Source organism: Equus quagga, chromosome 2 (genome assembly GCF_021613505.1).
Source record: "Equus quagga isolate Etosha38 chromosome 2, UCLA_HA_Equagga_1.0, whole genome shotgun sequence".
Classification (NCBI taxonomy): domain Eukaryota; kingdom Metazoa; phylum Chordata; class Mammalia; order Perissodactyla; family Equidae; genus Equus; species Equus quagga.
The window spans coordinates 63795919-63808089 of record NC_060268.1 but is presented as its reverse complement, the minus strand read 5'-3'; the positions used below and the strand labels follow the sequence as shown (position 1 = coordinate 63808089).

At 38.6% G+C, this 12171-nt stretch overlaps 1 protein-coding gene across 2 annotated transcripts in view; it reads right to left on the bottom strand.

The window, feature by feature from the left end:
* The window catches only part of LOC124232348 (leucine-rich repeat-containing protein 49-like), a 136219-nt gene that overhangs the window by 114719 nt on the left and 9329 nt on the right, over nt 1-12171 (bottom strand). For both annotated transcript variants that reach the window (XM_046649303.1, XM_046649311.1), the window contains exons 6-7: nt 9186-9389; nt 2449-2515 (exon numbers count right to left, since the gene is read on the bottom strand). In XM_046649303.1, the coding sequence (XP_046505259.1) occupies nt 2449-2515; nt 9186-9389 (271 nt within the window). The remainder of the gene's footprint in view (nt 1-2448; nt 2516-9185; nt 9390-12171) is intronic.

Sequence of the window (12171 nt, the reverse complement as noted above, 5' to 3'; positions counted from 1 at the left end):
CTTACTGGTTAGATATTTTGAAACAAGACTTAGATTTTCATTTCAAACTTCCTTCTTGTAGTTAAAGAGCCTTGAGAAATAATTTGTGTGGTACAAATATTTAATATTAATACACGCAACATGACAAACGTATGCTGAAATTATAAGACAGTTAACACAGGTCAGCTAACAAGGGATAGAGCAGTTTTCATCAACATAATGGTTGGTAAATAATTCCTATACACAGTATATAGATCAAGTGATATGTTAGTTCTCTTAGAGATCCTGGATAAATGTTTATTTCTCATATATACATTTTTAAATAAACTTAATAAAAATATTGCTACCATAAAATGTTTCATTTATACTTATGAATAGTTTTAAAAATAGTGGGCTACAAGTTAAATGGCAATTCCTTGTTATGACAAGGAGTACAAAGTCCTCCAATCTGCCCTTTACCTACTTTTCTTGCCTCATCTCTCACCAGTCCACAACATGTGCTAAATTTTCTAGCAGTAAAAAATACTTACCATATTGTTTCTAGTCTCAGTGCTTTTGCATATGATATTTCTCACTGACAAAACTCTTTAATTTCTCTTCCCATTCCATCACTATCTAACTGGATAACTTCAATTCTATTAGAGCAACACTAACCCGCCTGCAGAGCTGGGCAATTCCCAGGTCTTCGGCACTCCTCCCACAACGTGCACACACAGACACACAGAGAGGGCTGTGATGAGATTAGAACCTAGCAGATGTGGCCTATCTAGATCTATCAAGGTTTTTATTAATTACATTAGCTTTTCACCAAAACAATTGGGACTAACAGCTGTTAGAAAACCTACAGAGATCATACTGAGGTTTGCGCCTGACCAACCGCAAATGGCAGTGACAGATCTTGTTTATCAACAGGCAGGGACTCCTGGACCATCCCAGAATGTATGCTCACTACCTCAGGAGAGGCTTTACCTTCTGCAGGAGTATGTAGCTCATGTAGCTATTCATAAATAAATACATTTCAAACACTAAAATTTAAATGGAAGAGCAAAGGGTTAAAAAGACAGCTGAGATGCTCTGAGAGAGAAGAATAAGGAGGGGAAATAAACCAGATAGAGAAATCCAGACAGACAGATAGAGGGGTAGACAAATTGACTGAACAGAACAATAAGCCCAGAGTATATAGTAATCAGGGAAATATAAATCAAAACCACAAGGAGACAACACTTTACACAAACTCAATCAGCAAAAATTAAGAAGCCTGACGATTCCAAATGTTGAAAAGAACGTGGGGGCTGGCCCCATGGCCGAGTGCTTAAGTTCATGCACACCACTTTGGCTGCCCAGGGTTTGGCCAGTTTGGATCCTGGGCACGGACCAAGCACCGCTCATCAAGCCATGCTGAGGTGGCGTCCCACATAGCAGAACTAGAAAGACCTACAACTAGAATATACAACTATGTACTGGGGGCTTTAGGGAGAAGAAGAAAAAAAAGAGGAAGATTGGCAACATATGTTAGCTCAGGGCCAATCCTTCAAAAAAGAAAAAAGAATGATCACAGGTGAAGGTGAGCTTTATGAAGGAAAAAAAAAAAAGACTGAAGCAACAGATCTCTTAAATATTACTGGTAGGAGCATAAACTGGTACAACCACTTTGGAAAACAATTTGGCATTATCTTTTAAAATTAAACATTTAAATAACCTATGACCCATCAGTTTCACTCCTAGATATAGACTCTAGAGTCCTTATGGTGTATGGAAGAAACACATACATCAATGTTCTTAGAAGAACTATTCCTAACAGGAAACAAAACAAACAACAACAACAAAAGGAAACAACTCAAACATCTATCAATAATAAACTAGAGAAAAAAGTTTTCATATAGCCACAACATGAAACATACAACAGTGGAAATGAGTAAACTACAGCTACTTATTCAAACAGATGACTCTCAGTAACATAATGTTGTATCCAAAAAGCAAACACTAGATGTCAACATAGAGTATGATGCCTTTTTTAAATTAACAGACAATACTACTAAACAATATATTATTTAGACACAATTATACGTGATAAAACGAACTGAAAAAAAACCAAAGAGGAATGATAAATGTGAAATCCAGAATTGGGGTTACCTTGGAATGAAGGAGGAACACTTAAGTAGAAGAAAACCATTAGTAACAACCTAGCTCTTGGGTTGGGGTTGGATAACGTCTACTTAAAAGATAAGTTAATAAAGGACTAAATAAGAAACAAAATTGTCCTAACTATAAGGATTCCAAATGTTTTATATGTTTTGTCTGTCATTTACTGCCAAGGTATTACCAAATCTTATATAAATAGGCTTAATACCTTAGAATCAGTGAAGTAACTCTTCAAAAATTCAACATGAACATAACTTAAAACTTTTATAATACCAAATTTCCTGGACTTTTGCCAAAAAAGAAAGAAATAAAAAGGCTTTACGATACCTGATTTCCATGAAGGTCCAAGACATCTAAGCTTTTTAGATTCTCCAGATTTGAGATTTTCTTGATTCTGAAAATCATAATAAGTAGATAGAAATATGGATGTATCACACCTATTGTAAATCAAAACATGCTAAGGCATAACTCATTTTAATTTATTCTCTATATACAGATAGAGAACCAGCTATATAAAGAGAGAGAGACCATATATAATTATACATATTAAAGAAAAACATACTTCCCATTGATTTAATTATAACGTTAAAGATGCAGTCCCACTGCAGGGAACATCTCAAAGACAGCTTAAAAGTTAGATCTTTAGAGAAGAGCAATTCTACTTCTAAGAACCTTAGGATAAGGCACTTATTCAAGGCAGTTCCCTTCACCTTAGAATACAATGTAAACTCCTAACCTCAGTCTTCAAGGCCCTAAACCATTTGGCTGCTGACTCTTCCTCCGCCTTCTCTCCTACCATCACTGAGGCGCACCCATTCACTCTGCTCCAGTCACAGGGGCTTTCTTGCTGTCTCTAACCTAACAAATTCATTCCTGCCTTGGGGGTTTACCCTTGCAGTTCCTTCTTCCTTAATGTTCTTCCCCAGGACTTCACATGGTTCATGCCTTCACATTATTCAGATCTTGGCTCAAATATCTTTTCGGAGTGGCCTTTCCAGATGATCCTATCAAAAATAGCTCTCCCCTTTCCCATCCCCATTACTCTCTCCTTTCTCTGCTTTTAATTGACTTCATTGCAGTTATCCTTGCCTAAGATTATATTATTTATATGTTTACCTTTTTATGATCTCCTTCCTCAAACCAAAATAGGAGCTCAAGAGAGCAGAAACTTTGACATGTTCTCTACTCTATCCCCAGCATTCATGACAGTGCCTGGCACAAGTAGGTACCTAATAAATATTTGTTGAATGAATGAATAAACATACTAACTAAATGGATGAATTTCATGTACAAGGGTATTCACAACAGGATTATTTATCACAAATACAAACTACCTAAATGCTTTCTACTGGACCTGCTCAGCTGTAATATTTATTTGGAATTTTTGATTTGCCATCTCATGAAAAGCTAAAACATTGCTACAAGTTGAAAAACACAGAATTTTCTCTCTAAGAAGTCCCCTCTTACATTCCCTAATGGTTAGGGTCTACCCACTGTCTCCGTCACGCCTATCTTCTACGGCTACCTTACCTGTCCAGCTGCCTCCAACTGATCCAGAACCTGGATCGCCCCTTGAAACTTCATACATGCTGATCAGCATGTGAACATAATGCAGACTTAAAGTTCATGAATTTCTATCTCCATTTACCTCAGCCATCTTACATCAGTGCCAAATCCAGACTTCTATCACCAAAACCAATTCAAGCCAATTTAATTTATAAAAATATTTCTCATACACTCACTATGTACCATCACAGCGTGATTCTGGTTCCTCCTCTCTCCCTTCTCTCTCACACACACACTCCCCCATGACCACAATCTCCTCCTCAGTCTCCTCTTTCACACCATCACACTGGCAGAATCTGCTCTTTTCCTAGAAAGCACCCTACTGCCTCAACACTGCTCAGTCACTTCATCCAAACCATTAACATCCTTCCACACTCAGCGGAATCCTTAATTAGCCTTCATCCCGAGTCAGGCATGTAATACTATCCTATAGAACAATGAAATATCTCTAATAATAACAGCCAATGTTATTAACAATACTAACAGCAGCAGCCAAACGAGATGGGAAAACAGACAAAACTTTCAACAAAATTATTCCTCCAACTGCTTTGCTCTTGAAATACGTTGAACAGTTAGAGAAGGTGACAGTATCCTAATAATATGGCTTAGGACAGAGTGATGCTTTCTAACAGCAATCCGACCTCATAGCTATTAGAGAAGCCTTGTATTCAATTCTTTTATTTTCCCAAGTTTACATTTCCTAAAACAGAGGTTCTCAAACTTCTGTGTGTGCATCAGAATCATCTGGAGGGCTTGCTAAAAATAGACTGCTGAGCCCTATCTCCAGAATTCCTACAATAGGGTTCAAAAACTTGCATTTAGAACCACTTCTTGGGTGCTGCTGATGCTGCCGGTCCAGGGATCACACTTTGAGAAGCACTGCCCTGAAATATAGACCTTCCTCCTCATCAAATCTCAATTCTCCCCTCACGCGAACCTTATGACGATGACTCCCCTGTTACACAGAAAATACTAAAGCCTATTATAAGGAAATAATCAGAGATGCAGACAAAGATTTATGGAAAAGGATATTCATCACAGCATTAGCATAGCAAAATAAAGGATACAATGTAAATGTCTAACAAAAGGGAAATATTAAGTAAATTATTACATATATTCATATATATATCATACAGCTCTTAAAAATTATATTTTCAAAGAACATTTAATGATATGGGATAATGTAAATAATAAAATATAAATATTCAAGTGAAAAACAAATGGTAGGTACAAAAACCAATTTTCTAAAGCAGTGATACGCAAGTATAGAAGAAAGGGTGCTACTCAGTGTTGATAACCAAAATTTGGAAACAAGGCAAAGGGATGACTGCATGTCCTTTCAATGTCATATCAGAGCACTGTCCACAAGCCTACCTAAGGATCATCTATTCACTACAGATTACAGCCCAAACTCTGTAAAGTCATATACTAACTCGTAGAAAACTGATAAGACGTAATGCTGATTTTTGCCAGGTAGGAATGTAATTTATTTTGTCTAAGAGAAACAAGAACCTGGGGAAGCCCCAGTGGCCTAGTGGTTAAGTTCAGTGTGCTTCACTTTGACAGCCTGGGTTTAGCTCCCAGGCATGGACTTACACTACTCTGTTAGTGGCCATGCTGTGCTGGCAGCCCATCTACTAAAAAACAGAGGAAAATTGGCATGGATGTTAGCTCAAGGCAAATCTTCCTCAGCAAAAAAAGAAAAGAAAAGAAAAGATAACCTGAGGGTTATGATTTTACTGCTTTGTAGGATATTAACCTGTTTTATAACAACAATCTTATTCCAACATTCTTCACTTTTCATTGACTATATATCAGTTTCTCTTATGCTCCTTTGAACGAGCTTTGTCATCCTACTGGTTCCATCATTACGTACTGAGTTAATTAAAACACTGGCCTGTAATTACTATCTATTTGTCTGAGAATTATATTTTTAAAATTTTGAAAATTATACACAAGGGATGGAGATGGTCTCGGCAAAGTTCTCTGATTTGGAGGATCAATGTAATCTGTTTCTGTATTTTTCAGAAACTCTGGGCACCTTTAAGGCACTTCAATCACAGAAACCTTCATGTGCAGCACGTCTCCCCACAGAATTCCACCAGGGCCTCACACACTGTTAAGCTATCCAGTAAAACAGTCCCTATGTGTCGTGACTTGGGCATTCTCTAAGCTTTGACCCATAGTGGCTTTATGACTCTCACTTCAGATTCTGACTGCTCAGGTGAATAGGAAGAAAAATACAGAAGTCACTCAGTCAGTTAAACCCAAGACCAACCAAACATCTTGCTGTCTTGTTCCCGTGAATTGCCTTTGCCATAGATTCTCTCCTCACCCTTAGCACCTGAAATGACATAAAAACAGATCCATTCTAAAGAATTCAGAGGCACATGAAGGGCATCAGCTGACCTAGGAGGCCACTGGTCAGATCAGGTATTGATGTGAGGAATTTTCAGAATCCTCGTCAGTCCCTACTAGTTAAGGATTATTATATTAACACCAATGTGACCCAAAAGATTTTTTAGAAAGAAGTTCTCCCATTAAACAGACTGAAATGAGACAAAGAGAAGGCTCAGCCATCACCCATCAGCAGCCACAGACCTCTAGGGGTACATCACAGCCCATCTCTGCAGGGCACAGCACGTTACTGAACTGAGGACAAAGACCCCATTATAGGGTCGATATGAATGCTGGGCCTTTCAGGTGTCAGAGACAAATCCCTAAGTGGGAACCTTCAAGGAATCAAAAGGAAAGGAATACAGAATCCCAGGGTCTGGCAGAGAGTTTGGTATCCATAGTCCTGGGTGATCAGAAGAAAACACAGAGAAGTTCTATTCATTCACCTGTGATCACGAGAACACTAGAAGATCTCACAAGGACAGGCAGGGGACATAGAAAGTAGAAGAGATGGCAAGAACTTCACTAGCAAAGTGACAGAGAGGGGTTGGGAGTTCTTTGGTAGCAATGTAAACTTCACACACAGAATCTGAGCAGGGTATTTCTAGGTTCTGAGCACAAATTTTTGTTGGAGCTGCTTGAACTTAGAGGCATATCGTTGCCCTGGATTTTCATATATGGTTCCATTGCCTTGGCTTTAAAGACACTGCAGTGCTGTGCAATGTGGGACGGAGAAAACTTTCTGGACTTGACTAGCAGAGGATAACGAGTCATCCACCACAAACGTGAGGAGAGAGGGTGGCAGCTGTGCTTCTCTCCTCTCCAGCAGTCCTCAGTCAGGTTTGCATAATGTGCACTAAAGTACTGCCACAGGAGAGATTTGCACCCTCAAGGCTCACAGGCCCCTTCCATGACAAAGTCAGCAGGTTGGAAAGCACCAGGCATATGTTTTAGGGATCAGATTTGCATTGTACTGATTCTTCAGAAATATGCACTTTGGAAAAATGTGGAAAGTTGTCTTCTGGCTCATTTTCTTTTTATGCAACAATATGAACAGTTCTAGAACTGTTTAACAGGAATTTTCCTTATGTGAAAAATAAAGTAAAATATGACCAAAAACAAACAAACAAACAAAAAGATGGAAGAGTAGAAAGAGGAAGAAGAGACTGAATCAGATTGCTTTTACTTGACCAAGGTAAGGATAGAGAAGGGCATCGTCCCTTAGACTTGAAGGAATAAAGAGACCTTTAAAAAGGTCAGAAGGCCAGACAGACTGGTGTCTTTGAGGCACAAATTATTTTGAAAAAACTTAAAAGGTTATTTCCAAGAAGCTGAAAAGGAGGAGCAGGAAAAGAGAGCAGACTGAGAGATGATTTAAAACCTTAGGAACCAGGAGCAGCTCTTGTTTAAAACTAGGTTTAAAACTAGAAAAGGAGATTAAAAATATCACTGGAAAGCACCTAACTCAAGGACTAAAAGGATGGCATAAAGGCAATGGTTTGTTGCTGTCAGTGTCATCCAATCGATTCCAGACTTCTAGTGACCCTGTGTACAGCAGAACAGAAGCCTGCCTGGTCCTTTTTTGCTCTAACCTCTCACCTCTCAGCACTATATCAGATGATGTTCTACTGCTATTCATAGGGTTTTCATGGCCAATTATTTGGAAGTGGGTGCCCAGGTCCTTCTTCCTAGTCTGTCTAATCTGGAAGCTCCGCTGAAACCTGTCCACCATAGGTGACCTTGCTGGTATTTGAAATACATTGGCACAGCGTTCAGCATCACAGCAACATGCAGCTGACAACCAGCAGACAGGTGGTGTGGTTCCCTGACTGGGAAATGAACCTGGGCCAGGGCAGTGAGAGTACCAAATCTTAACCACTAGACCCCAGGGCTGGCAAAGGGCAATGGTACTGAAGAATAAACGGAAGCTAGACAAACACATCAATTACTCCAAGGATCAGAAACTAGTAAAGAAATCTCTGGGAGAGATAATAGGGAGCACCTAGAAGGGAAAGCCTTAACTGTATGAAAAGTTTACTCCTCACTCTACTCAGTGAACTGCTCTGGTGGCATATTCACACTGTATATAGTTTGTACATATCTAACTTTGCAAAAGTCACTTTATGTCTCCATATATAAAAATTTCTCCATATATAAAATGAGAGAGCTGATCTCTGAGGTCACTTCAAGCTTAATACTCTATGATCCTATAATTCCCCCAAATTCCCTCATGCTACCATAATACTTAGTTTAACACTTGATTTAATAGTAGGTGATAAACTACAATGATTGGAACTTTCAAGAAACCACAGAGAACAGACAAGAGCCTAGAACTCTGGGACGTGATTTGGGAAAAAGTATTTTCTATTTACCACTGGCTAGTGAGAGTAAAGGGGTAATTCTTTAGGTATATACAGAGGGGCATGTTTAGGTATAATGCTATATCTAAACTACATCATTTGATAACATAAAAATCATTTTTGGATTTTGCTAAAAAGGTCTTCTTTGCAGGCGTTGTAAAAGCTATCCAGTAAAACAGAAGGGAGAGAAAAGTCATGAACAAATCTCAAGGAAATTACTCAGGAATTGTGTTGCTGCACTCCACAATAGAGCCTCATGAAAGGAACTGGGCAGGTTCATACAGGACGTACCATTATAGACACACTGAAAATACCCTCTGAACAAGAATCAGTCAGTAATTTGACAGTCACAAAGTATCAAATGTCTACCCTCAGTCAAGCACTGAGAAGAATCACAAGTGAAACACGTAAGCCTAACGTGGATACACACGCTTAAAACATAGCCAAGAGAACATAAAGGTAAGGCCAAAGTCTGCTATTTACTTCCAGATAAGATATGGTACTGGAAAGCAATGGAAATAATAAAATACACACTCCATAAATGTTATTTGGTTATTTGACTAATTGTCAGATTGAATCTCATAAAACAAATTATGGTTAAGTCTTTATCCATTCAAATAATCTTTCAAAAATTTTAATCTATTAGTTTCTCAAGTGTTATTCAATTCTGAGTTGCCATCTAAACACCACAGGACTCAACATTAGTTCTAAGTATAACAAAAATTGTTCTACAAAGATTACCTGTTTTTCCCCAACAGAAGGACCCGGAGGGATCTCAGAGTAGAAAGCCCACTAATTTCTTCAATCTGGTTATCATATAAATCCAAGAATATTAGCCTTTGCAGATTAGAAATATTTTGGATCCGAGTTATAAAATTGTGTTGAAAATTCAACAAACGAAGGTGTTCTTCCCCATCGATGATAGGACATACAGTCAGCTTTTGCCTAGAAAACATTTTAAAAAGTTAATAAAGTTCTGACTTGGCAGCCTGCCTCCCCTTGCAAATATTATTAGGAGTATTTTTGTGCTCCCATGCTGAGAGGAGAAAAAGATAAATAGAACCAGTTCTTGCCTCCATGAACTAAGCATCTTAGACCCAATCGTAAATCATTCATGTAAAAGTCAATATACTTTGACAAGGGTAATTATTAAAATTAAGTCTAAGCTCTCATTGTATTTTAAAAAAACCTCCAAATATAAATTATTTCACATAAAATTGACTTAACATCAGAAAACACTCAATGTAATTGCCTTCTGCGATAGAGGTTCAGATGATTCAAAGAACCATGTCACATAACCAGAGAAATGCCCTGGCCATCGATCCACTGATAAAAAGACTGTCCAGGCAACTAAGTCATCAGAAAAAAAAAAAAAAAAACCACATCAAAGGATCTCTCATAGAATCATAGACTCCTGAGCTGGATGATATCTTAGGAAGAGCAAGAAATTCAGTTATCTATAGTTTACTCTGATGAAAACAATTTCATCCTGAAATTCATTAATGGTAAGGTGGTCCTTTGAACATTTCCTCAGAAGCTTAGATTTTAAGTGTATCTTTACATATTCAACACTCACTTTGAACTTTGCAGAACATTTAGAATGCTTAAAGTAGGATGAAACCTTAACATATACCTTCAGCTGTATTTAAAACAGTAAGCCTCTATTATGCAAAAAGTTATATATAATGTATTACATGTGAAGTAAATATGTGCAGGGCCCTTTAAGAATTCTACTAGTGTAATAAAATGGCCAGACAGGAGTGCTTTACTCTGAGATTTTCAAGAGTCTTCGAAGAAAATGTAGCTCTATTGATCAGAGTGTGAACAACTCTAACAGGGAGATTTATTAGAAATATTTCCTTCCAGTAAAAATCAAGCTAATGTAACCTTTAAGGAAAATAAATCAGTGCTATAAGCCTACATAAAACTGTAGAAGTGATCGAATCCTCCTCATAATGAAAAAAAGAATGATTAGGATAGGGAAATAACTGAATGTTAATGGTTTACAAAGATATGATGTTTAAAAATACAGGCCCTGAATAAATTGGTTTAAAATAGAAGGAAAATTAAAAAGTAGATAATAGTTTAATTCTTTTAATGTGTGCTTAGCGTTTAGAATTTATTTCATGCATTCAATTATACTACCACATTTGGTGCTTCTGTTTTATAAATTATAAACTAATAAATTGTAAGCATTCTAGTTTAAAATTTCTCTCTTTGTACATCAGCTTAGCAAAAAAAAATTGTTTCATTTTTCCTGCTTCAGTCTTCGTCTGTTTCTCATAGCTAAACTTACTAATACCCCCAGATTCTAGTTCATCCAATTCTTGAGTCAGTCATCACTGAGTTAGGAAAATAACCTCTAACTCTCCTCTTACATAAGCTGCTATAGCTTGAAATAAAGTCACTTTCTTAGATTCCAAATCCAGTGTCTAAGATCCAGCTCCAAGGCTCACTTGTCCACACCATAACCCCATAAGTCCCTGCCATCCATCAAAGCAAGCAAGCAAACACAGATAAGCCAGTGCTCTCAAGGGGAATTGATTATGCTTACAAAACCCCTGAGTTGCTACACTTCCCACCCCATTACTGACATGTCTGTTGGACAACGCTTTTGCCTCTGTATTTCCTACTTGGTGCTGATAGGTTGCCATCCTGGTACTCCAAGCCAACCCCAACTCCCAGAACAGCCAGAGGCTAGCTCTTCCAAGCATCTAGAATCTTCTCAGGGCTGGATTCTACTCTTTTTTTTTTTTTTTTTTTGAGGAAGATTAGCCCTGAGCTAACATCTGTTGCCAATATTCCTCTTTTTTCTGAGGAAGACTGGCCCTGAGCTAACATGCATGCCCATCTTCCTCTACTTTATATGTGGGACACCTACCACAGCATGGCTTGCCAAGTGGCACCATGTCCGCACCCGGGATCTGAACCGGTGAACCCCAGGGCGCCGAAGCAGACTGTGTGCACTTAACCGCTGTGCCACTGGGCAGGCCCTGGATTCTACTCTTGACCCTTCAGTCTCCTGGCTAAGGAGCTGCCCAGCATAGCAGATCCACCTTTGAAAATCACTACCATTACGCACTGCCTTTTCAGTAATGATCCCTCAGTGCCCTGCTGCTAGCCCGACTTTCTCAACTGTATATCCTGGTACTGATCAAATTATGCCTAAGCTTATGATTTCTTTGTGATCCTGTCGCTTCACAACCAGCCTCTGAAGCTGAGTCGGTTATCTTGGTCCTGACCTTCCTGGGTAAACAAGTCTCTGCCGGATCAAAGTCCGCGTCGTTACCCCAGAGGCCAAGTGCCCAGGACCCTCTTCACAACTGCCTGAGTCCCCCCAAGCTACAACACGAGTGCCTGACGACTTACGTCACGGTCTCACAAATACTGGCTCCTGTTAGTGTCAAGTAACATGAAACTGAAGGGCTGAGGTACTGTTCTCAGCTGGACTTTTAAAGACTGAGATTAAAATTACTACAGAATCCCTCAAAATGTTTTGTGGAAGCTATACATTTTAGGATTACAATCTCAAAAACCAACAATACTGCAAAGATGTCATGAGAGATACTGCCCTCAAGTGTTACTTTGTCCAAAAAACAACATATACCCTCCAGAGAGCTTTTTCCCAACCTACAAACACAAATGGCCCATGAAAATTTGCTGTCGGGTGTGCGCTGCTAAGCTCCGCAGTTTGCTTAACAATTCGCTGTCAGGTGTGCGCGTCTAA